Source organism: Gobio gobio (assembly GCF_949357685.1).
Source record: "Gobio gobio genome assembly, chromosome: 18".
Lineage (NCBI taxonomy): Eukaryota > Metazoa > Chordata > Actinopteri > Cypriniformes > Gobionidae > Gobio > Gobio gobio.
In genome coordinates this window covers 33,054,166-33,076,338 of record NC_137111.1, presented here as the reverse complement: position 1 = coordinate 33,076,338, position 22,173 = coordinate 33,054,166, and the positions used below count along the sequence as shown (strand labels likewise).

The window sequence follows — 22,173 nt, the reverse complement described above, 5'->3', positions numbered from 1 at the left end:
ATAATGTATCAAAACAAAGACTGCCATAGCCCATATGTTAACTGTAGAATAGGGGTGTAGCGGTACACAAAACTGACGGTTCGGTACGGGTTCGGTTCAGCAGTTTTACAAAATTGATTTTTATTTATTTTTATTGGTTTACTGAAAGAAAAAAAAAGTATCTGTCCTTAAATTAATGAAATTATAACTAAAAGTTTATTGAAGATATTGCTGTGTACTATATAGGGAGCCCTTACTTACACATTAATATTAAAGGTTAACAACAGAGCCCAAACTATTAGCCTAAATTCAGTTGCTATTTATTTGTAGGTCTAATAATCAACACTCAAATAACGCATAGTATGCAAACATGTAAACTTCACATAAGGCAGTATTTGCAATAACTTCTAAATCTAATTATAAAATAGTTTTTTATCCAATTCGTTGTTGAAATATAATCATTCATACAGTGTCTGTCATTTTCATGACAGGTTTATTTAAACATACATGAAATAATCAAGATATCATTAACAGGTTAAGTAGAATATAATGAATATAATGGCTAATATAGGTCATATATTTAGTGAAAGAGTTGATTTCTCTAGTGAACTAACAGCTGTGGACACGGAATGACTGCCTGAGGTAAATGTGATGCTACATGACTGTTTAGTTTACAGCAATTATATTGAGGTATTTCCACTGTTGAAACACTGACTGAGCGATTACACCACATATGATACGTGACAGTAAATTGTATCCTCAACATACCTTCAGATGTTCATTCATGTTTATTCTTTAGGAAGAGATGATCGATCGCGCTCACAGATGATTGCGTCCGTGCGCCGCCACTTGAACTGTGATGTGATCAGTGATGCCACATCAAAGAGCGTCAAAACGGCATTTATTGTTTGAATTTCGTGATACATGTTGATCGATGTTGGTGTGGCAACTCGGATTGAAGTGTGTTCCACGTTTAAAACATGCCCACTGTTAAAGATTGCATTCGGAAACCGTTCGGTTTCACAGTGAAGTCTGTTCCTCTTCTCATCGAGAACATGAGCTGCTGCACTGAACAGCTGCACTGAACAGCTCTCGCTATCAGTGCTTGTGCATGGAGCAGACAAGTAGCCTACTTGCATGCCATCTTTGCCAGGTCAGGAAAGCGGCCGTGATTACTTCTCCAGTAGGCAAGAGGGTTATCACTTCTGGGGATGGGGACTTCAGACAGATCACCAGAGTGGGCGTGCTCGGAGGCGTTTTCCTTTCCTGTGCCGCGTTCCTATCGGAAGCGATTGTAGCGATCGAAATGTTTGGATTTCTGGTGATATATTAAACCTGACGTGGAGAAAGTCTTTCCAGATGCACCCGCTCTTAAAATTTCGTCATCACAACATATCGGCCGTATTGTTTCGGTGATAAAAGTCTTTCGGCCGAAAACCGAAAATGCCCTTTTGGGCCATTTTCGGCCGAAAATGTTCGGTGGCCGAATATTCGGTGCATCCCTAGATTAAACCCATCCTTTTAAATCCCAGTTTGCCATAGTCTCCCGTATTTTTGTGAATGTGTGTGTCTTTGGGTACATGCGTATGTCGTGTGCGTCATATCTTCAAGGTGATAACATCTGTATGCACCTGTTCATGCCTCTGTCTAATCAGTCATTTTTCTTGCTCTCACACACGGTCTCACATTTACTCACTCCTTCATTTTGTCCTCATTCTGCCCCATTAACACCGTTCTGCATTACCAGGAAAAGCTCAGTGTCACAGGATATTGAAGCGAGACTTTCCATCTTCTCCTAATTACTGAACAATTCTATTAAATTCCCTGATTCTTTTCATTTACATGTGTATATATGTATGTGTATGTATGTATTTACGATTTCTTTTTTCTTTTTTTTGACGGGTAGTTTGGAGTAATAATAAAAACTGTGCTTTTGAAATGAGGCTGCATTTAATCAAAAATAGAGTAAAAACATTCATATCAAAGAATCCTGGAACAAATGCATCACAGCAGCAAAAACTTTCAACATTGATAATAAGAACCATTATAAATAATTGAGCACTAAATAGGAAATATTAGAAATATTTAAACCCAACATCATCCTTAAAAATGTTATCATTACGAGGGGGAATGTAATACTCTCAAACATGCATACTCCGCTTCAAGACATAAGTGGAGCCTTGTTAGTTAGCATTGACTTTCTGCTGCCTCTCTTGCTTTTTCTTTATCTCCTTTCTTGACCATATATTATTCCTTGTATTTGTTTTCTCTTCCTTTGCATCTTATTTCCTCCCTTAGTCACACTCCCCCCCATCTTATTACCTCCGGTGCTCATGTGTACCATTACTCTGTAAGCATGTTTGTTTTCTGACAAGAGTGGTGTAATAAACACAAGATATGCATGGCCATCCTGATCATTTCCTGGTCGAGTTCAGCTCTGAATAGTTCATGATTGCATTCTCTGACTCAAATGTGAAAGCTATTCTCCTGAGATGAGAAATGCTCAGTAGTAATTTCATCCCGGCTTCAGCAGCACATGCCATGTGAAACCATTCTGCTCAATGATTCAAGGCTGCCGTTCCCTCTCTTTCGCCCTGTTGCTTTACCGTATAGATAATATAATGTTAAATTAGATACACTGATACACTGAGATACACTGAAACATGTTTTTTGTGTGCACTCATGTGTATGTTTTGAACTGATGTAGAACTGGAGTGCTCCCAGGCTAATAATAACCTAGGTTTCCGTATCAGGATGCGTTCTTCTGTAGAGTTCATTCTAAGTTTGATACATTTAATGCAGCTGAGCCCTTTTCTGCCATTCTCTTTTTTTTTCTTTGTAATTATTCTTTGCCATCTCTCAGACAGATGAATTACCAAATTAGGATTCTGTGAATTTATTATTAGCTTTGAGTGTGGAAGTAAAGGTCTGTTTCTCTTTTCTAGTGTTTTTTCATTCCTTATGCAATGTTTCTTGTTTTATTTCTCTCCCTTAGCTTATCATCTGTGCTAGACAAGGTGCCTTTGACCAAAGCACAGGCCATGCTTGTCCGTCTGTGGGAAAAACGATCCTTTAAGTGCCAGCCCTGATTTATAGTTACAGCATGGCTAGCATTGATCATGTCAGAGACTGATAGCTGGCTGTAAGCTGACAAAGCCTCTCTTGGTGGGGAAAGGAATGAGAAAATGTGCCTGGAATCCGATGATTTCCGTCTCCAGCACCTTGAAACTCGATCTAACTGTTGTCTTGCTCTCTCGTATGGAGAATATTTTCAAACAGTGTGTTCAAATCACAGTTTTGAATTACCCATCATCTGCCTTCCCATGCTCTAATTAGTGTACTGTTCAAGGTTCACCTTTTAAACCTGTCCCAGTCACTTATCCATAAGGTCAGTGATCTCTCTATCCCACCTGTAATGCTATCTTACTGGAGGACAAGAGCTCCAGGACTATTTTAGGAGTCATGAGAAAAAAGAAGACTCCATGGTAATGTAGAGATCCGCATCAACAGTCACACTAATGGCAAAATCACATGGCCACTTGGAAGTATAAAGAGTGATGCAGCATTTTGTCATTCACTAGGCTTAAGATCTGCTCGCTTCCCGCTTTTCATGCGCCCTTTAAAGGTGTTTGATGATGTTTGGACTGATTGCATCTCTCCTTTCTCCCTTTCAGGTTCTGACTCAATGGTGAATGTACCGTCCATGCTGGGCCTCTACTGGGGGCAATGTTCACCATCCTGCCCCAGTGGTGAACACCCTCAGAGCACCCGCTGCTGAGGCCAGAGGGGCAAGTGGATCACCGATCTTGAAGCTCTCCAAAAGATCCAAAAGACCTCTTCACTGAGAAGCACGTGCTTATTTGAAACTTTGTTGACACTCTGAAACAGCAACGCAAAATAAATCAGCGGTGAAACAGCTGATCCTTTGTCGAGTGGTGCTGGAGTGTCGAGAGAGATCAAGAAACCCAATCCTCTTATCCAGTCCCAAGACAGCAGCCGAGAGTGAGTTTACTTAGGGAACGTGTGGTGGGGGTGAAAGAGCTGGTTGACCTCATTGGAGGACTGGGGCTAGAGGCAGCAATCAAAGCGGAGAGACGCGTGAGAGACTATGGGGGCCATGGTGACCTAGCATAAATGGCTACTCCTGACCCAAAGCTTGTGCCGGTATCTGCTGCTCAACCTTTTTCCTTTTTCCTTCTCTTTTCCTCTCTGTTGTCCTCCTCTTACTGCGAACACTGCAACGGTCACCGTCTCAGCCTCCCCTCTGCCCCCTTCTCTTCCCCAGTCCCGCTTTCACACTGTGGCCATGGGGCTGTGGAAGTTAGTGCGGGGCGTCAGGCAACTCGAGCTCCACCGCCTCATCCTGGCACTCATCGTCTTCTGCCTGCTTTCCATGGCTTTCCTGGCCTACTATGTCAGCAACAGCCCTAAAATTAAAGAGGCGCCCCCTTTGCCCTTCAGTGACTGTGGTGAGGTGGTTGCGGCTGCAGCAGGAGGGCAACGGGCTCCTCTTTTCCTGCCAACTTTTACAGGCCGGCAGAGGACAGTTAAAGTGGTGGATAACTCTAGAACAGAGCCTGTGGTGCTGGTCTTTGTGGAAAGCATTTACTCTCAGCTCGGACAAGAGATTGTGGCTATCCTCGAGTCCAGCCGCTTTCGTTACCACACTGAGATCGCACCCAGCAAAGGCGACATGCCTACGTTGATGGAGCGCGATGTTGGTCGCTACGCCCTGGTCATTTATGAGAACCTTCTTAAGTATGTCAACTTAGATGCTTGGAACCGTGACCTGCTGGATAAATATTGCACCGAATTTGGTGTGGGCATCATCGGCTTCTTCAAAGCCAATGAGAACTCATTGCTCAGTGCTCAGCTGAAGGGCTTCCCACTTTTCCTGCACTCTAACCTGGGCCTACGGGATTACCACATCAACCCTGCGGCCCCATTACTGTACATCACCAAACCTAATGAGGTGGAGCAGGGCCCGCTCCCTGGAGATGACTGGACGGTCTTTCAGTCTAACCACAGCACCTACGAGCCCGTGCTTCTGGCCGTCACAAAGTCATCAGAAGCACTGGCCCACCTGGGCCCCCACCGAGCCCTTCATGCCACTGTAGTTCAGGACCTTGGCCTTCACGACGGCATTCAGAGGGTGCTTTTTGGCAACAATCTGTCGTTTTGGCTGCATAAGTTGATTTTTGTGGATGCCATAGCCTATCTGACAGGAAAAAGACTCTGCCTGTCCTTGGAGAGGCATCTGCTAGTTGACGTGGATGATATATTTGTGGGAAAGGAGGGTACGCGGATGAAGGTGACAGATGTGAAGGTAAGTGTCTCTTCTAACTTTGGAATAATTTGGCCAAAAATGAAAATGGTCATTTATTGACTGCCATGACATTTCAAAACTGTGTGACTTTCTTTTTTTTTTCTGGTTTGGAATGACATGACGGTGAGTTAAGTGATGACTGAATTTTCATTATTTGGGTGAACTATCTCTTTAAAGGGTTAGTTCACCCAAAAATGAAAATTCTGTCATTAATTACTTACCCTCATGTCGTTCGACACACGTAAGACCTCCGTTCGTCTTCGGAACACAAATGAAGATATTTTAGTTGAAATCTGATGGCTCTGAAAGGCCTCCATTGGCACAATGCACGGTTCACTCTCAAGACCCTTAAAAGGCACTAAAGACGTCGTTACAAAGTCCATCTCACTACAGTGATTCTACAATAACTTTATGAATCGGCGAGAATAGTTTTTGTGCGCAAAAAAACCCTAAATAACGACTTATATAGTGATGACGATTTCAAAACACGGCCTCATGAAGCTTCGAAGCGTTATGAATCAGTGAGTCGAATGAGCAGTTTGGATCGCCAAATTTCAGCAGTTTGGCGGTTTGACACGCGATCCGAATCATGATTCGAATCACTGTTTCATAACGCTTCGAAGCTTCATGAGGCCGTGTTTTGAAATCGTCATCACTATGTAAGTCGTTATTTAGGGTTTTTTTGCGCACAAAAACTATTCTCGCCGATTCATAAAGTTATTGTAGAATCACTGTAGTGAGATGGACTTTGTAACGACGTCTTTAGTACCTTTTAAGGGTCTTGAGAGTGAACTGTGCCATTGTGCCAATGGAGGCCTTTCAGAGCCATCAGATTTCAACTAAAATATCTTCATTTGTGTTCCGAAGACGAACGGAGGTCTTACGGGTGTCGAACGACATGAGGGTAAGTAATTAATGACAGAATTTTCATTTTTGGGTGAACTAACCCTTTAAAGGTTCTTAGGCTACTCAGTGTTGTTTACCTGTGAGCATTCACATTGTTCTTTTAAAATCATCATCTCAGCCGTTGACGTAACAAGCAAAACAAATGTTCTCGAAATGGGTAACAATGTATTGGCTAATAGGGGTGTAACGATATTCAAACCGAACCGAAAAAACGCGATTCACCACCCACAGTATGAACCGCGATACTCTCATGTCGAACCAAACACGCCCGCCCCCTTCTGCCCTGGCCCAGCTCTCACTTCACCTTATGCCACAAAATATTTTTTTCTTCCTTGACATTTGATTAAATAGTAATTAGTACACTTTTAACAACTAATAAGAGCTGTATTTTTACTAAATATTATTATAATATTATTTACTAAATATACACTAACTGTCTTCCAAGTGCATGTCACGTGACTTGGGTGATCGCTCAAGTTGCATTGTGGAAGGCCAGTTTTGCCATTTAGCCAGGTTGGCTAAATGCTACCTTGGAGTCCCAGCAACATCGTCATTTTCGCAGCTTGTTACGAAATAAAAAGGAAACGTGAAGCCAATGTATAAAGTTAATAAGCTAAATTATTGTTGTTATTATTATTAAGTTAAAAGTGAATCTAGTGTTAGTATTGCTGGTGCCCTGCCTTGAACCCTGCCTCCACAGCAAACAGAACCGAACCTTTGCTCCAAAACCGTGATATGAACCTAACTGTGGCATTGGTGTATCGTTACACCCCTATTGGCTAACAGATAACATGGTACACAGATTATGCTTTGAGCACTGTAGTGTCGTGGAGAGGCTAACAGCTAGTACTCAAAATAATGTGCTTGTTAGAGCAAGGGATAATTGCTCTGTTTGGACAATGTGCCTATTAACCTCCTATTTATTAGCAGCTTTGCCAAAGGGGCTGATTACACAGACTTATGAATCCCTCGCAGTTCTCATCATCAGGTTGTGTAGAAGCTTTCAGCCTTCCACGATATGCAAACCACACTGCTGCCCATGGTCTTTACACCCCCAGTAGCCATAAATGTATCCACTAGTAAAGTAGTGTACACATGTAAAGAGAGACACCACCCAGAGGTCGTCCTCTTTGAAGATAGTCAAAGTAAATTAACAGCTCTAATAAGAAATAATGTGTCAATTAATGTCCCATTTGCATTGACAACATGAAGATGTTTCTTCAGCAGAAAAGTCTGTATTGTCTGTCTGCTTACTGAATCAGTCAGGCAGTTAATTAGCCTACCATCAATTATATTTGACAAAGCTAGCACCATTTTGTTTCATATGCAAGGAATGTGGAGAAATGCGGCCCCATTTGGCAATTTTAAATAGGATTTAATTTGATTTTAAATTTGGCAAATGGATAGATGTGTGGTGTCAGCATAATGATAGATAAAAAGTAGATTTGAATCAGTGTTTTAACAATATAAAATATTTCGCTCTCAGTGTTAGACGAATAGCTATGCACAAATACAATAATTCATTCTTTATTTTTGTCATTACTCACTCTGTCTACCATTAAACCTCTATGACTTACTTTCATTGTTAAAAATAACATGAACACTTTGTTCCTGTCAAGCTCCAAAATTACAATGGTTTGGAATGACTGTGATGATTACAGAAATGAAATGTTTAGGTTAACTATTCTTTTAAGTTTCTGTTAAGTCTGTCACATTATTGGGGTTGAAATCATGTTCTTACCTTGCAAATATTAAAACCTACCTTGGTAAAACTTTGACATTCTCAGGAAAGGCATCTTTAAGTCTAATCGAGTAAAATCTTTTGGAATCTTTTTGGTTCTTTTTTTTTTTTTGCGCACATGAACAAATATTGTGGCACATGCCCTCAGTTTGACTAAACATTTGACTAAAAGTGTATCCATCCTGTACCTCCTGTACCATCCTGTACCTTTGAAAACCACTGCATGCAAGGTAAGCTCTAACAATAGCATCTGTGTAGAATTCTATGGGATAGTTGCTATGTGCTTGCCCCATAGACTTCTATCGTAAGTGAATTTTTGTTGACATGTTTTTTTTTGCAAACTGTGGGGTGAGTCAACTATTTTCTGTGGTAATTGACAGCATGCCACAGATGCAATTGATAGAGCTTAACTTGTATTTAGCCCTAAACATCCCTTAAAAACCCAGCCCGTTACACAACTGCTGCTATTTATTATTTACTGGTGCAAGAATGTTTAACATTGTAGCATCTCATTTCCAAATGTTTTCCACTTACAGTCATTCTTAATCATCCTGTTTACTGGTAACAATACCTTGGAGCAAGGACATGGTTTTTAGTTCATCCATGTTCTTCTATTTTCCACAGATAGCATGAGTGGTTTGCAGGAATGTGTGTAACAGACAGATTATCCACCCACAGAGCTGTGTTTACGTTGTTGTTGTTTTTTTGCCAGCTTTGTATGGTGATGTATGCCATGCCACCTGGCCTCGAGCTGAACAAGTGGGCTGTAATCACCTCAGCCAGTGGTGCTGCATAGAAACTCAAACAAACTGTGTCTAATGGTGGACTAATCGCATCTATTCTTACGCCATATGCTTTTTCAGCACTGAAGCTTATTTCCACCTACTCGCTACACATACAGACATTATGCACATACATAGACACAGTTCACTGCTCTTCTTTCTTCTTTGTTCTGAAATGTGTGTAGTTCCAAATTTAACTTGCCACACCTGCCAATTGAATTAAGAAAATTTACCAGCCACAAATATTCTTTGTGTTTATATAGTATTAATACTGTCAGTATTTACAGTATGTGTATGTCAGGTGGCGCAACCGTTCCGTGCAAATTAACAGACTAAGAAAACTTTTTAAAAGGGTGTTTTAATAGTAATGCATTCAAAATCAAATATTATGGCATAATGTTATAATAATTTAATATAATTTTAAAACATTTGTCCGGCAATTTGTATGTTAAACTAGAAAAATGCTATTTTATCATAAACTTTATTGTATTTAAAAATGATATGTATGAACTTGTTAGCATAGGCAAAATATAATACATGCATCAACTGTACTTCAGACTTCATGTCACCACTGAGTGTATGGGGAGAAGAGATTATCTGTATGGGAATGGCGATTTTACCTATGTCCACTGTCCAAATGTGACCCCCTTTGCTGGATACGACATTGCTGTGCATCCAATCAATCTGTCTTCTGGAGCTGAATCATGTCTTGAGAACAATCTTGAGTCTGTTATGTTAAGACATTATTCAGATTGGCTATTGGAAGAAAATAGGATTCAGTGTGATGGCAAAGTTAGGTGGAGACAAAAGCTGTGTTCTGACCCCTGTCCCTTCTGTCCTCTGGCCATATTGACTGTTTCTCTATATTTGTAGTAACCCATTGATCAGAGTTATTGATCATGAAAAGAAAACCAATTTTTTGTTCTCTTTAAAAGGGTAACATCGTTTAATTTTCAAACTAACTCTTTTTCTCAAACTGTCAAAGTTGATTCACACTACTGATTGTCCACCCTGGACACCGCCCTACAGTCTTGGGCGGCTCGCAGATTGCCATAAAAACTGCAGGATTATGCTGACATGCTGAGCAAACACACTCATGGCAGAACAAATATTGGATACACTCATACTCAGGGACACCGCAGCTCTTAAATCAGCGTAAGATGCCATCTCTTCATTGCGAAGCAGCAGCCTTCTCTCCCCAGCAGCTCATCTTGATTTGTGATACTGCTGCAACTATCGGCTCAGCTTTGTGTTAGATTTGTGCGGAAAGCGACACTATCTCTCCCCGCCGTCTGATTTGTGCTGGAACAGCGCTGTAATTCGCTTATACCCCCATATCACTCTCAGGGTTTGAAGGGCTTGATGGCAGGATCATTTTGTATTTCAAGCCTCACAGCGCCGTCATTAGCTAGATGTGAGCAGTGATGCCAAGTTATGAAATCTGTTCATTTCACAAGGATGAGTTTAGATTGATGTTAAGTCTGCAGCTTCATTCGGCACGTCTGACCTGCTCGTGGGTAGAGGATATTTGAATGCAAATGTATATTTCACATCCCACTCAGTCTGTCGATCTGGCCGATGGCCTGAAAGTTCGTCTTTTCTTCATAGGACTGAATTGGCACCACACTGCCATCTGTTGGTGACTTTAGCTCACACATTTGTTAATGTGAATGCCTAAGGTAGTCGAGAGATTCATTTAACAGCAATGTTGATGTTTTTGCCTTCAAGCACAGCTCAGAGTAGTCAGATGTTGTTGTTGTTGTTGTTGTTGTCCTTGGCAAATTGCTAATCTTATTACGAGGATTTTGGACAGTACTTTGATAGCGTGTTATTAAAATCATAACTCTTCTTCAATTTCAAGGCTTTACTCAACACACAGAATAAACTACAGACGCTAGTTCCCAACTTCACCTTCAATCTTGGCTTCTCTGGAAAGTTCTACCATGCAGGTACTTATTTTTTCTCTTCTTTTGTTGTCTAATACTTTTTTACACTGCATAAAATTAAGTTTGTCGTTTTGTTTTTTTAAGATCTGATTTTGTTAATTGACAAAAAACCACAAGTTACTTATGGCCAGGTCTTTAATTCATTGTTGTGATTGTTTAGAATGTCACTTATGCTCACCAAGGCTGACTTTTATTTGATAAGAAATACAGTAAAAACTATTTAAAATGGCCGTTTTATATTTTAATATATCTTTACTGTGATGTTAAGCTCAATTTTCAACAGCCATTACTCCAGTCTTCAGCGTCACATGATCCTTTAGAACTAATTCGGATAAGCTGATTTGCTGCTCAAGAAACATTTCTTATTATCAATGTTGAAAAGAGTTGTTAATATTTTTTGTGGAAACCTTGAAAAATCTAAATCTGATTTGATTTTTCAGACTGAGAGTGAATAACAAAAAAACGATTTCAAAGTACAATTTACAAAGTATTTAACTTTTCCTGTTCAGACTACAAAAAAACTAAATTGATCTGTTACATAAGCACAAAAAAGTACAAACCAAAGATCCAAATGTCTTTACTATTAAACTTCAACAGTACGTATATGTGTGTTTGCAGGTACAGAGGAGGAGGATGAAGGTGATGACATGCTGTTACAGCATCGGCATGAGTTCTGGTGGTTTCCACACATGTGGAGTCACATGCAGCCTCACCTCTTCCACAATGTCAGCGTGTTGGCGGAGCAAATGAGACTCAACATGCAGTTTGCACAGGTTAGCTGGTGAAATGATGCATCTTCAAACTGAATTATTGATTTTTAAACATAACATTTAAATATGATCCAAACAAACAGAAACTCAGAACCCAGAAACCCAGAAACTCCACACTTCAATTTGGAAATGATCCCGTCCTTAATGGTACTCCATTGTTTGAATGTTTCAAGTGTTTACACTCTTCGGCCAACTTACAGAATTCTTACTTGTAGTTTTCTTGAAATATTAAGCTTGGCTAGGCAAAATCATAGTTAATTAGTTTCTTCAATCTTTTCTGAATTAGTTGCAAAAGGGGAGCACACTTTGTTCCTTCATCATTGTGTTACTATTTACAGCCATTATTGCTGCTGTCGCAGAGGTGCGTGTATCGATTCTCTGCCCGCCTGCTTTATCTCATGTTGGTATTTCATTATAGATTTGTATTAGCACTTTTTCATTGGATCGGTAGGATTCTCTTTGACCTTGACTCGGTGTGCATCCGCCGAGGAGATTGTGAATTTGGCCTGTTGAAATGAGCCCACCCTGGTGTAATGATGGTCATTGGAGTGGGATATGGACCGCAGGCAGACAGACAGAGAGAGGGAGCATGCAGTGAATACTAACCAGCCCTTTCCTCCTCTCGCTAATCCCTCTGTCACATCCTGTCTTTAGAGCAGACACTGACATATGCCTTCTCCTGCTCTCTGCTCAATGGAGAAGACACAGCTCCTTCATCAAGGTTTAATGAGCCTGCAAAGGGCCGTTCTTAGCCGGGTCTTGTGGATCTCACAGTTTGTGCTCACACATACCCACACACACAAGTGAGGAACACACACATGGAGCCCTTAGAGGTGGCACTTTGGACTTGAAGTAAAGCCCTCTGCCTATCTGAGGATGTGTTTGTATACCACCCTCCTGTGGTGTTGGAAATAACTACGCCTCTTGACACACTGCCTCTGTTGAGAAACATAATCAAAAGCTTCTCGCTCGCACACGCCCTGATGACATGTCTTGTTAAAGGTGTCTCTAATGCATCTCTCATCGACTTTTCTCCTCTGTTCTACTCCCATTCGCCCCATAAGTCTTGGCAGTACAATTGCAAGTGAATTTCAAGTGGTGAGTGCATTTGTGATTGATCATGATAAGCGTTTGTTTGTCTCTTCCTCTTACAGGAGCATGGTATTCCCACAGACATGGGGTACGCTGTGGCCCCTCATCATTCAGGGGTGTATCCCATACACAGCCAGCTGTACGAGGCCTGGAAGAGTGTATGGGGGATCACAGTGACCAGCACAGAAGAATATCCACACCTGAGACCGGCACGCCATCGCAGGGGCTTTATACATCGTGACATAAAGGTAAAAAGATGCTGCTTCACTGTAAGGCTGAATGATCTGACACTAAAAACATAAGGAAAGAAACCAAGTAAATCATCTTTCACATTTATCCAGTATTCATTCACAACATTCAGCATTCATTAACAACATTGTTTACATTTACAGCTTGTTCTTTTAACATTAAATTCCTTTTTAGAAAAAAAAAAAAAACAAGGGTTGTCAAACGATTCAAATAAAATTAATAAAAAAAATTTGTTTACTGTAGTTACTGCCCATGTGCATCCACTTCCTTTTAAAATAAGAAAATGTAAATGGGAAAATGTCTTAAATTTGTGTTTGTAAAATAAGTCTCTGTCCCCAGAGTGTGTATGTAAAGTTTTAGCTCAAAAAGTTTTACCCCACAGATAATTTTTTACAGCATGTTAAAAATGTTTGGAGTGAGCAAAAACACACAATTTTTGTGTTTTGTGTGTGTCCCTTTAAAAGCAAATGAGCTGCTGCTCCCCGCCCCCTTTATAGAAGAGGGTGGAGCTTCAAGAGCTTTTGTTAGCAGCTCCGATTACCTCACGCAGGCATGCACTGAAAATGTCAGAAACTGTTCAGACTTTTATGTTCAAAGCGGAGTCAGACAATGATAGAGAGACTCAACATGTAGAAAGGACATTTCTGAATAGTTAGTTGATGGATTTATGTATCTGATGAGTTAACTATCTTCAAGTCATCAATATTCTGTCATAATAATCTATAAATCGCTCACTGTTGCAAGATGCCTTCAGAGCCAGAGAATATATGCTGCATGAAGATAGAACAGTTATAGTTTAGTTTAATTACGGTTATAACTTATGTTTTCATCTTGCTTTTATGACATGCTATTGCATTTGTGTTACGTACTATATTGCAATAAATGTGAAAAGACAGATGTGACAGCTTGAGCAGACTCCTAAATGTCTCTACTACAACAACACTTCCTCATCTCTAAAGGCCTGTTCACACCGGGACGAATTTCACGCGTGTTTATCGCCGACGTTTAACGCCTTGTGACTAAACAAAGGGCGCCAATGTGAGGGTGCACACCGACGCGCAAAACGGCAGGCGTAAAAGCGTCATTAAAAAAAAAAAAACGCCTCGGGTTCGTTTTTTTATTTTGACGCGGCGCGTTAAAAACTGGCTGACCGATATTCATCCCGGTGTACAGGCCTTAAAGCAGCCCAATATGGCCTCACCCCCTTTAATGCGTGTTCCCGTGGGGCAGGGTTTATGTAAATGTTTGGGTTAGTGATGTCACCAACCCAGGAAGAAGCTTGTTGTAGTCCCTACCAACTGTTTGTTGTTGTCCTTAAAAAGCGAAAAGAAAGAAAATATCACCCTTTGCATTGAACTTTGAGTGTTGTAACTTTGCAGATGTTGTTTATGCTCAAACAGCAACATTACACACTAACTAAAGTAAAAAAAAAGTGAAATCATAATCGAGGATCCCTTTAATATTTTTGTAGAAACAACTTTGATGAAAAGAAAGTTTTGAAAGAACAGCATTTATTTGAAATATTTTGTAACCTTTATAAATATCTTCACTGTCACTTGATAAATGTAATGCATCTTTGCAGAATAAAAAAAAAAAAATATTGTTCTGATTTTTAACAGTAATGTTTCTGTGATTTTTCTTTTTTTCGTGTTGATTTTGGTGTTAAAGGGTCTTTATTCATAAAACACCAGCAGAATGGTTTTCTGTGTAAATCTTGTATAATTCAATTGCGTGCTACAATTTATACAATAATGATTCTATAAACAATTTAGAGATTCATTCATTAATTCATTAGACCCAGTGTTTTCAAATCCAAGAAACAATAATGCCGTTATTGTTGCCTGAACTCAAATTGCACCCACCATCATCAGATGAAATGACTAATGACTGTTTCATTCCTTCTAAAACATTTGTCTTGGTCGTTCTTGTGGTGGCTGGAGCAGAATTAACGACTGTCTGTTCAGGTCTCTAACCTTCTTCTGTCTGCAGGTGTTGCCCAGGCAGACTTGTGGCCTGTTTACTCACACCATCTTCTATAATGAGTACCCTGGGGGCTCTCACGAGCTGGACAAGAGCATACGTGGAGGAGAACTCTTCCTCACCATCCTCCTAAACCCTGTGAGCATTTGTGCCCGTGTGTGCCCGTGTGTGTGTGTGTGTGTGTGTGTGTGTGTGTGTGTGTGTGTGTGTGTGTGTGTGAGAGTATATTTTTCTTTGTGTTTGTTTGTTTATGTCCTAAAGCCTTAAGTGGTGACAGAGTCCTGCCCTTGCACTCTGTGCTTTTGTTTGTGTTCGGCCCTATCGCCTGAAGTGTTTGCCAGTGCAGCAGCTGGAAACATAAACTAGATTAGGATTTTCATGATTAAAGTAGTAGATGTTTCCACAGCTGTCCTTTAAAATAAACAAATTAACATAAAAGTCAATAATGCTGTTTCCACCCTCAGATCAGCATCTTTATGACTCACCTGTCTAACTACGGAAATGATCGGCTCGGTCTCTACACCTTTGAGTCTCTTGTGAAGTTTGTGCAGTGCTGGACCAACCTACAGCTACAGACTCTACCTCCTATGGAACTAGCCGAGAAATACTTCCAAATCTTTCCAGAGGAGATGGACCCCCTATGGCAGGTAATAGAGTAATCACAGTTGATCCCTCTTTTCCTGTCAAATCTCCACTATCTTATATATAATAAAGGCTGCAAAATGGCAATAAAATGTGACTGAGCTAATACATAAATAGATATTTAGTGTTTTTTTTATTTTATTTTTTATATATATATACATAATGTGTGTATACTGTGTATAATTATGTATATATAAATACACATACATGCAAGAAATATTTGCATGTATATACTGTATATATCATTTATCTTATGTATAAATATAATTTTTTTAAATAAAAATATACAATTTTTCTTAAATGTAAGTACACGCATATATTATGTAAACACAAACTTTTATTTTGGATGCGATTAATCACAATTCATTTTTCCCCAGCACTAATAAATAAATACATAAATAAATATATATATTAGGGCTGCAACTAGCACCTTTTTGTCCAGCTTAATCGATTATCGGATCAAAAAATTAAACAGTATTATAAATAAATTAGAACACACACATTCACCTGTCTTAACATAGTAATTATATTACATTAATGGGCCGTCGTTAGAGGGGTGAAAGGTGGTGACAATGACGGGCCCCCAATGCCCAGGGGGCCCACTAAATCCAGTAGTTATGCTATATATTCCCCTACTCTTATGAATCACTGTAGTATGTATACTACAGCGTCAGCTTTTATGCCTGAGAGTGTAATGAAAACTACAAAAACATGCAATTTAGTTAAAGATGTTTTCCAAATATCCCCACCATAAAAATGGTTTAATCCAATGGCAGTGACAAACAGCAGAGGAGGGACCCAATAAAATCCCACACCAGCTAGTGAACAGAGCTAATCAGAGTTGAGGCTCCTCTGAGAACAGTTTAAGTTAAAAGTAAAGTTACAGTGGAAGTGAAACTGACAGAAAATGTCAGGAAATAATCTGGGTACCAGTAACGTCATGAAAATAAGGGGAGGGAGGCCAGGATAACTACTTAATCAGTCTATCAAAATGTTCTTTATTAAGGCAGGTTAGTGCAGTCAGTGAGGAGATGTCAATGTGATGGGATGCCAGCTACATCTCATTACAGTATACCGGCACACGTCGCCTGAACGATCACGCGCTCAAAGTCCCTGTTTTTTGTGCTATTATATAGTTTGTTGGTTTGTATAACACACAGAAAAAATTATATTTTCCACTTTCCACTAGTTTATAATAAAACTACTCTTTATATTACTTTTATTTTATTTGTTTATTAATTACCTGTCTTTTGTTGTTATTTTATTAGGTTGTCTTGAATAATTGCTTGATGACTTTAATATTTATATGCTATTTATATGCCCATATCTTGTACCGTAGGCCTATATGATATGTGGGGGGCAGTGGGGGCCCACATCCAGGGTTTTTTCAGGGGGCCCAGAATTCCCTAGCTACGGCCCTGATTCCAACAATAGTGCCTTTACTGTTATCGCTCTCACAAATATGATTACTCGTGTTACATGTATATTTTAAACCTAAATTTAATTTCTAGCAAAAAAATATTGTGGCAAAATGTGTATTTAATCAGAATTATTGCGCTCCTGTTCTACTGCACTCCGTCTGTTTATTGCGCATGTGCACAACGGAGCTCGTTCACTGAAGTTTAACGACTCACTTGTTGTCAGAATATGCTAAATGGAAATACTTGCGGGACTTTGTAACATTTACAAATAAGGATATAAACATAAAGTTGCATTAACATACAAACATAAAGTGGCACTGAGGAAAACACGTGAGAGGCATTAAACATCACACGCATCTGTCAAAATGCCATTAAACGATTATGCTTTTGTATGAAGTGCTTATAAATATAGAGCATTCTCTTGTTTCGGACAACTTGGATCATGCACCTTTCCCACAGCAGTTTACTCTATATGTGTTATAACATCAGGCTCATGGTTCACAGCGTGCAGACGCGATTAATCGATAATCAAAGTTGTTGTTGATTATTTTCATTATTGATAATACTCAATTTAATATACTCAATTCAACTTTTCATCCATTCAGAACCCCTGTCATGACAAGAGACATAAAGACATCTGGTCCAAAGAGAAGACCTGTGATAGGCTGCCCAAGTTTCTGGTTATTGGCCCACAGAAAACGGGTAAGTCCTGGTGTTTCCAGACTCAAATCTAAAATCGAAAATGCTTAGGTTAACTGAATAAAAAAATGGTCCAAAATACAAACTAGATATTGCATCTGAGATACTATTTTTGACAACAGGTACCACAGCTTTGCACTCCTTTCTGACCCTTCACCCCGCCATCACCAGCAACTTCCCCAGCCCAGTCACCTTTGAGGAGATCCAGTTCTTTAACGGGCCGAATTACCACAATGGCATTGACTGGTAATATACACAATACAACATTTTCTCTCCGAGCCAATGTAGCAGACACAAACCATTAGTCATAATACGTTTGTATTACCCCTCCACTTTATTATATCTATAGTACTGTCTGGGTTTCATATGTAATTCTTAATAGATCCATTACTTACAGGACAAGTCCACTGTTCATTTTTTTTATTTTAATTAATAATGTACAGTGCCCTTTAATAGAAGACTTATCCCCGTCTGGGTTTATTGGAAATAAAAGCTTTGTGATTGTATCCTCTTATAGCATATTTGTATTTGCTGAGTGTCTTAACATTTTTCAGGTACATGGACTTCTTTCCCTTCCCCTCGAATGTCAGCACAGACTTCATGTTCGAAAAAAGTGCCAACTACTTTGACACAGAGGTGGCTCCAAAGAGGGCTGCCGCCTTACTGCCCAGAGCCAAGGTCATAGCTGTGCTTATCAACCCAGCTGACAGAGCCTATTCTTGGTATCAGGTACTCTACAGCTTTCTTTCATTCTCCAGATTTTGTCTCCAGATTCACTCAGAAAATATCCCCATTACCTAACACACATCGCTGAATTACGCCTGAAATATCACATCATTGTGGCAGCCATAGATTTTTTTGAGCACTTTTTGCCTGTCAATCATTTAATGCATTAATAGGGCAGCCCGTATATAGGCAGCAGGAAGTAGAAGTTCTTGTCTGCAGCATCCTGGACAGATATAATTTATCTTAACCATGAATCTGCCTCCACCCTACCCTTCTCTTGCACCATAGAAATTATGACATGAATTGTGTTTTTTTTATGTCTTGTCAGCATCAACGAGCACACCAGGACCCTGCTGCAATAAACCACACTTTCCACGAGGTTGTAACAGCAGGTCCCTCTGCATCTAAAGACCTGTTGACCCTTCAGAACCGCAGCCTTCAGCCCGGGACATACGCCACACATCTAGAGCACTGGCTTATGCACTACCAGGCCAGACAGGTAGTGCACTTATCTGTGTATTTAACAACTCTCGGGGCAAACAATTTTAAAACCTGTAGCGTTAAATGTGTTCTTTGAGTTACAAAAGAAATAAAGAACAAATTACCTAATTTGATGACCTGAATAACTTTTTATTTATTCATTTTTTGAGTGAGATTTTATTTTTTATAGTCATTTATTGACTAAAGTTATTTGTTTATATATATATATATATATATATATATATATATATATATATATATATATATATATATATATATATATATATATATATATATATATATATATATATATATATATATATATATATATATATATATTTCTATTTAGCTTTATTTTCATTTTAATTCTAGTAATTTTAGTACTGCCAAGGCAACATGTTTTTTTTTTCACATATGTATATTTTATTTTATTTCAGCTGTATGCAAGTTAACAATTTTAATATTTTTAGTTTTGATTTTAGTTAACAATAGCAACAACACTGCTTGCTTTGCCAGTAGTGTATTGCATTTATTACCAACAACTTTTCACAAAATATGTCAACAGTAAAAATTTTCCAAAGACAAAACCTTAGGAATGGGTTTTTTTTTTAATGCTTTCTTTATTTGACGCTCCTCCACATTAGCTCCATATTGTAGACGGCACCCTGCTCCGATCTAACCCAGCCCTGGTGATGGACGGCATCCAGCGGTTTCTGGGGGTCACGCCCATCTTTAACTACACCCAGGCCCTCGTGTGAGTCCTGCTGTTTACACATCACCTCACTCTGTTAATGAACACTTGTATATTCCTGTGAATAATCTTATTCTTATAAATCTGTGTGTTGTGTGTGTTTTGCAGCTTTGATGAAGGTAAAGGATTCTGGTGTCAGAGGTTGGAAGGTGGGCGTCCTAAGTGTCTGGGGAAGAGTAAAGGCAGAAAATATCCTGAAATGGCCCCTGAGGTAGACGACAGTCTCATCTCTTCTCTACTCCCTCATATAACTTTCTCTCTTTCTGAATGATGGCAGTGGCAAGAACACGCTGTTATAGATGTGTGACTCACCGGCAGTGAGAAGTGATGGGCTTGACCTCACACAGACACTGATGTCATATATCACTGGATATGTTTCAACTAGTAAAATACAAGCAGCATGTTTGGTTCATTGCAAGTAGAATGAAATAGAAACACACCAGGTTAGTCTCAACGTTTAGACGTTCTGAAAACAATTTAACTGATGTTAAATTAACAGAAAAATTATCTGTAGGTCATTCCAAGCTATTTGTCATTTATTGCAATTTGGTTAAATAAAATAAACGTTATTCTCTCAAAAATACAAGCCTGTACATACATGTTGCTAACCTATTATGGTAGCCCAGTTTGTGCTGAATACATTGTAATGACACTTTTGCCATTGATATATTTATAAGCAACTGAAAAAAGCACAAATGTCAGAGCATGTCAAAAATTCTAAAGGGCCACAAAACTGTGCAGTCCTCTAGGGGTTAATGAAATAAACAGAATATGGAAAATGGCTTGGTGGAAAAAAAACAATAACTATACACAAAAACACGTCTATTAAAATGATCAGCTGATTGCACTACATGAATCTTTAGCCGCTTTTCCATCGCTGGACCACACCGTTCTCGCTGCATAACCGTTCAATTCTGAATAATAATAATATTAATAAGACTAATAATCCAACAATTTATAATTTGATCAATTACCAAAAATGAATAGGATTACTAATAATAATAATGATAATAATAATTATTATTATTATTATTATATAATTAACACAAATTCAATCATTTATAATTTTACTATTAATAAGAATAACAATAATACACCACTGTGGTCATTTGCTTATTAATAATAATCAAGCCATTTTGTTATAATTTGATAATAATTATTGAACTAATCATTTCTAATTGTAATATTTAATAATAATAATAATAAAACCATTATAATTATATAATAATTTAATACTACTGCTTATAATAATTAAATAATTTACCATTTTATCACATTAAAGTTTTTTTTTATAAAGATTAATAGAGTTAATAATTGAATAATAATAATGACATTTTAATGTTTTTATTTAATTTGATTTAATTTGTGGACTACTACTTAGAATCATTGCTCTGTTTGTGTCTTCCCCAGACACGTGCCTTCCTGACGGAGTACTACCGGGAGCATAACCTGGAATTGTTGCGGCTGCTGAATCGGCTGGGCCAGGCTTTACCTACCTGGCTCAGAGAAGAGCTCCAGAGCACCAGCTGGAGCTGAGAGGACGTCTACTGCACCTCCAGTATCAGAACGCCTAAATAATAGTGTCCGCTCACTACAGAGGTACCAAAACCACTTGGTTCAAAACTATAGTAGCAGATGAAATAACTGAAGGCTTTGAGTGGACTGCAAACTTCAGCCTCTCCCTGCTGCCAAGGTGCTCACATGCCCTGTCTGACATGTTTAAGATGAGGGAATGCTGGGAAATGTAGTCCCTTCTCTACTCTTAATGACAGACCTGCCTATCAGGACCGGAATGCACAAACAGTGTGGACAAGCATGAATTTACTGGTGACTTAAGTGTGTTAATACACACTTGTACTCATACAAAAACACACACGCGGTCTAGCCTTGCTCATCTCGCCTGAGGAATGATTGTAAAGCAATGTACATTTAAAAGTGTTGTATATTTTGGGTCCGGGTGGGTGGGATTATGACTGAGTAGACATCAGTCGAACCTGACAGCGTTTGCGTACAGCCAGAGCTCTGTTTGAGTAGGACACTTAGAGGATGTCAGATCCGCAGCCCTTCTCTTCTCCACACAAACGCACAAAGCTGGATCAGAAACCAAACGGTAAGAAAGTATATGCAATCGAGGGAGCATCTGTACAATGTCTCGTCTCCCTCTAGAATCCAGTGGAAAGCTTTTATTTCAAGTGTCTTATCAGGTGTATCCCCGTATTTATCCTAACCATGCACTTTCCTCCACACTACGCACACTGACATGTGGAAGTTAATGTAGATGCTGTGGCAGATGTGTTGTATGTCGGGAGCAGTGAACGCAGGAGAGGAGAAGGGCTGTGCTGTGTAGTCTGTCCTACACAAGTAAGAAGCTGCTGTCTTGTCTTTTTGTAAAAAAATGTATTTTAAAAACTTCCAACGCTGTATTATCTCTAATAAACTCTTAGAGAGGTTGGATATGTTTGTGTGACTCATTTGATCTGGTATTGAGCATTTTGAAAGTAGGGGTGGAAATCTTTCACCTCATTCAATCACATTTTATTAGATTTTTTTGTTTTATTATTATTTATTTTGCACTCTAGAAACAGCATGTGTATTAGCTGACAAAACAGAAGTGTTTCGAGCTCAAGGGAAATTTTAATTCAATTCAAGTGTTTTGATCCCAGTTTTTATTTTTATTTTATTA

The 22,173-nt window shown here is 39.0% G+C and overlaps 1 protein-coding gene across 2 annotated transcripts in view; it reads left to right on the top strand.

Annotated features, from left to right (window-relative positions):
• ndst2a (N-deacetylase/N-sulfotransferase (heparan glucosaminyl) 2a) overlaps nucleotides 1–21,943 on the top strand; it is a 176,571-nt gene extending 154,628 nt beyond the window's left edge. For both annotated transcript variants that reach the window (XM_079843449.1, XM_079843450.1), the window contains 13 exons: nucleotides 3,654–5,305; nucleotides 10,596–10,683; nucleotides 11,299–11,453; nucleotides 12,605–12,790; nucleotides 14,781–14,909; nucleotides 15,236–15,418; nucleotides 17,440–17,536; nucleotides 17,656–17,779; nucleotides 18,088–18,262; nucleotides 18,588–18,758; nucleotides 19,384–19,493; nucleotides 19,599–19,701; nucleotides 20,901–21,943. In XM_079843449.1, the coding sequence (XP_079699575.1) occupies nucleotides 4,286–5,305; nucleotides 10,596–10,683; nucleotides 11,299–11,453; nucleotides 12,605–12,790; nucleotides 14,781–14,909; nucleotides 15,236–15,418; nucleotides 17,440–17,536; nucleotides 17,656–17,779; nucleotides 18,088–18,262; nucleotides 18,588–18,758; nucleotides 19,384–19,493; nucleotides 19,599–19,701; nucleotides 20,901–21,026 (2,667 nt within the window). In that variant the 5' untranslated portion in view covers nucleotides 3,654–4,285 and the 3' untranslated portion in view covers nucleotides 21,027–21,943. The remainder of the gene's footprint in view (nucleotides 1–3,653; nucleotides 5,306–10,595; nucleotides 10,684–11,298; nucleotides 11,454–12,604; nucleotides 12,791–14,780; nucleotides 14,910–15,235; nucleotides 15,419–17,439; nucleotides 17,537–17,655; nucleotides 17,780–18,087; nucleotides 18,263–18,587; nucleotides 18,759–19,383; nucleotides 19,494–19,598; nucleotides 19,702–20,900) is intronic.
• The last annotated feature ends 230 nt before the right edge of the window (nucleotides 21,944–22,173 follow it).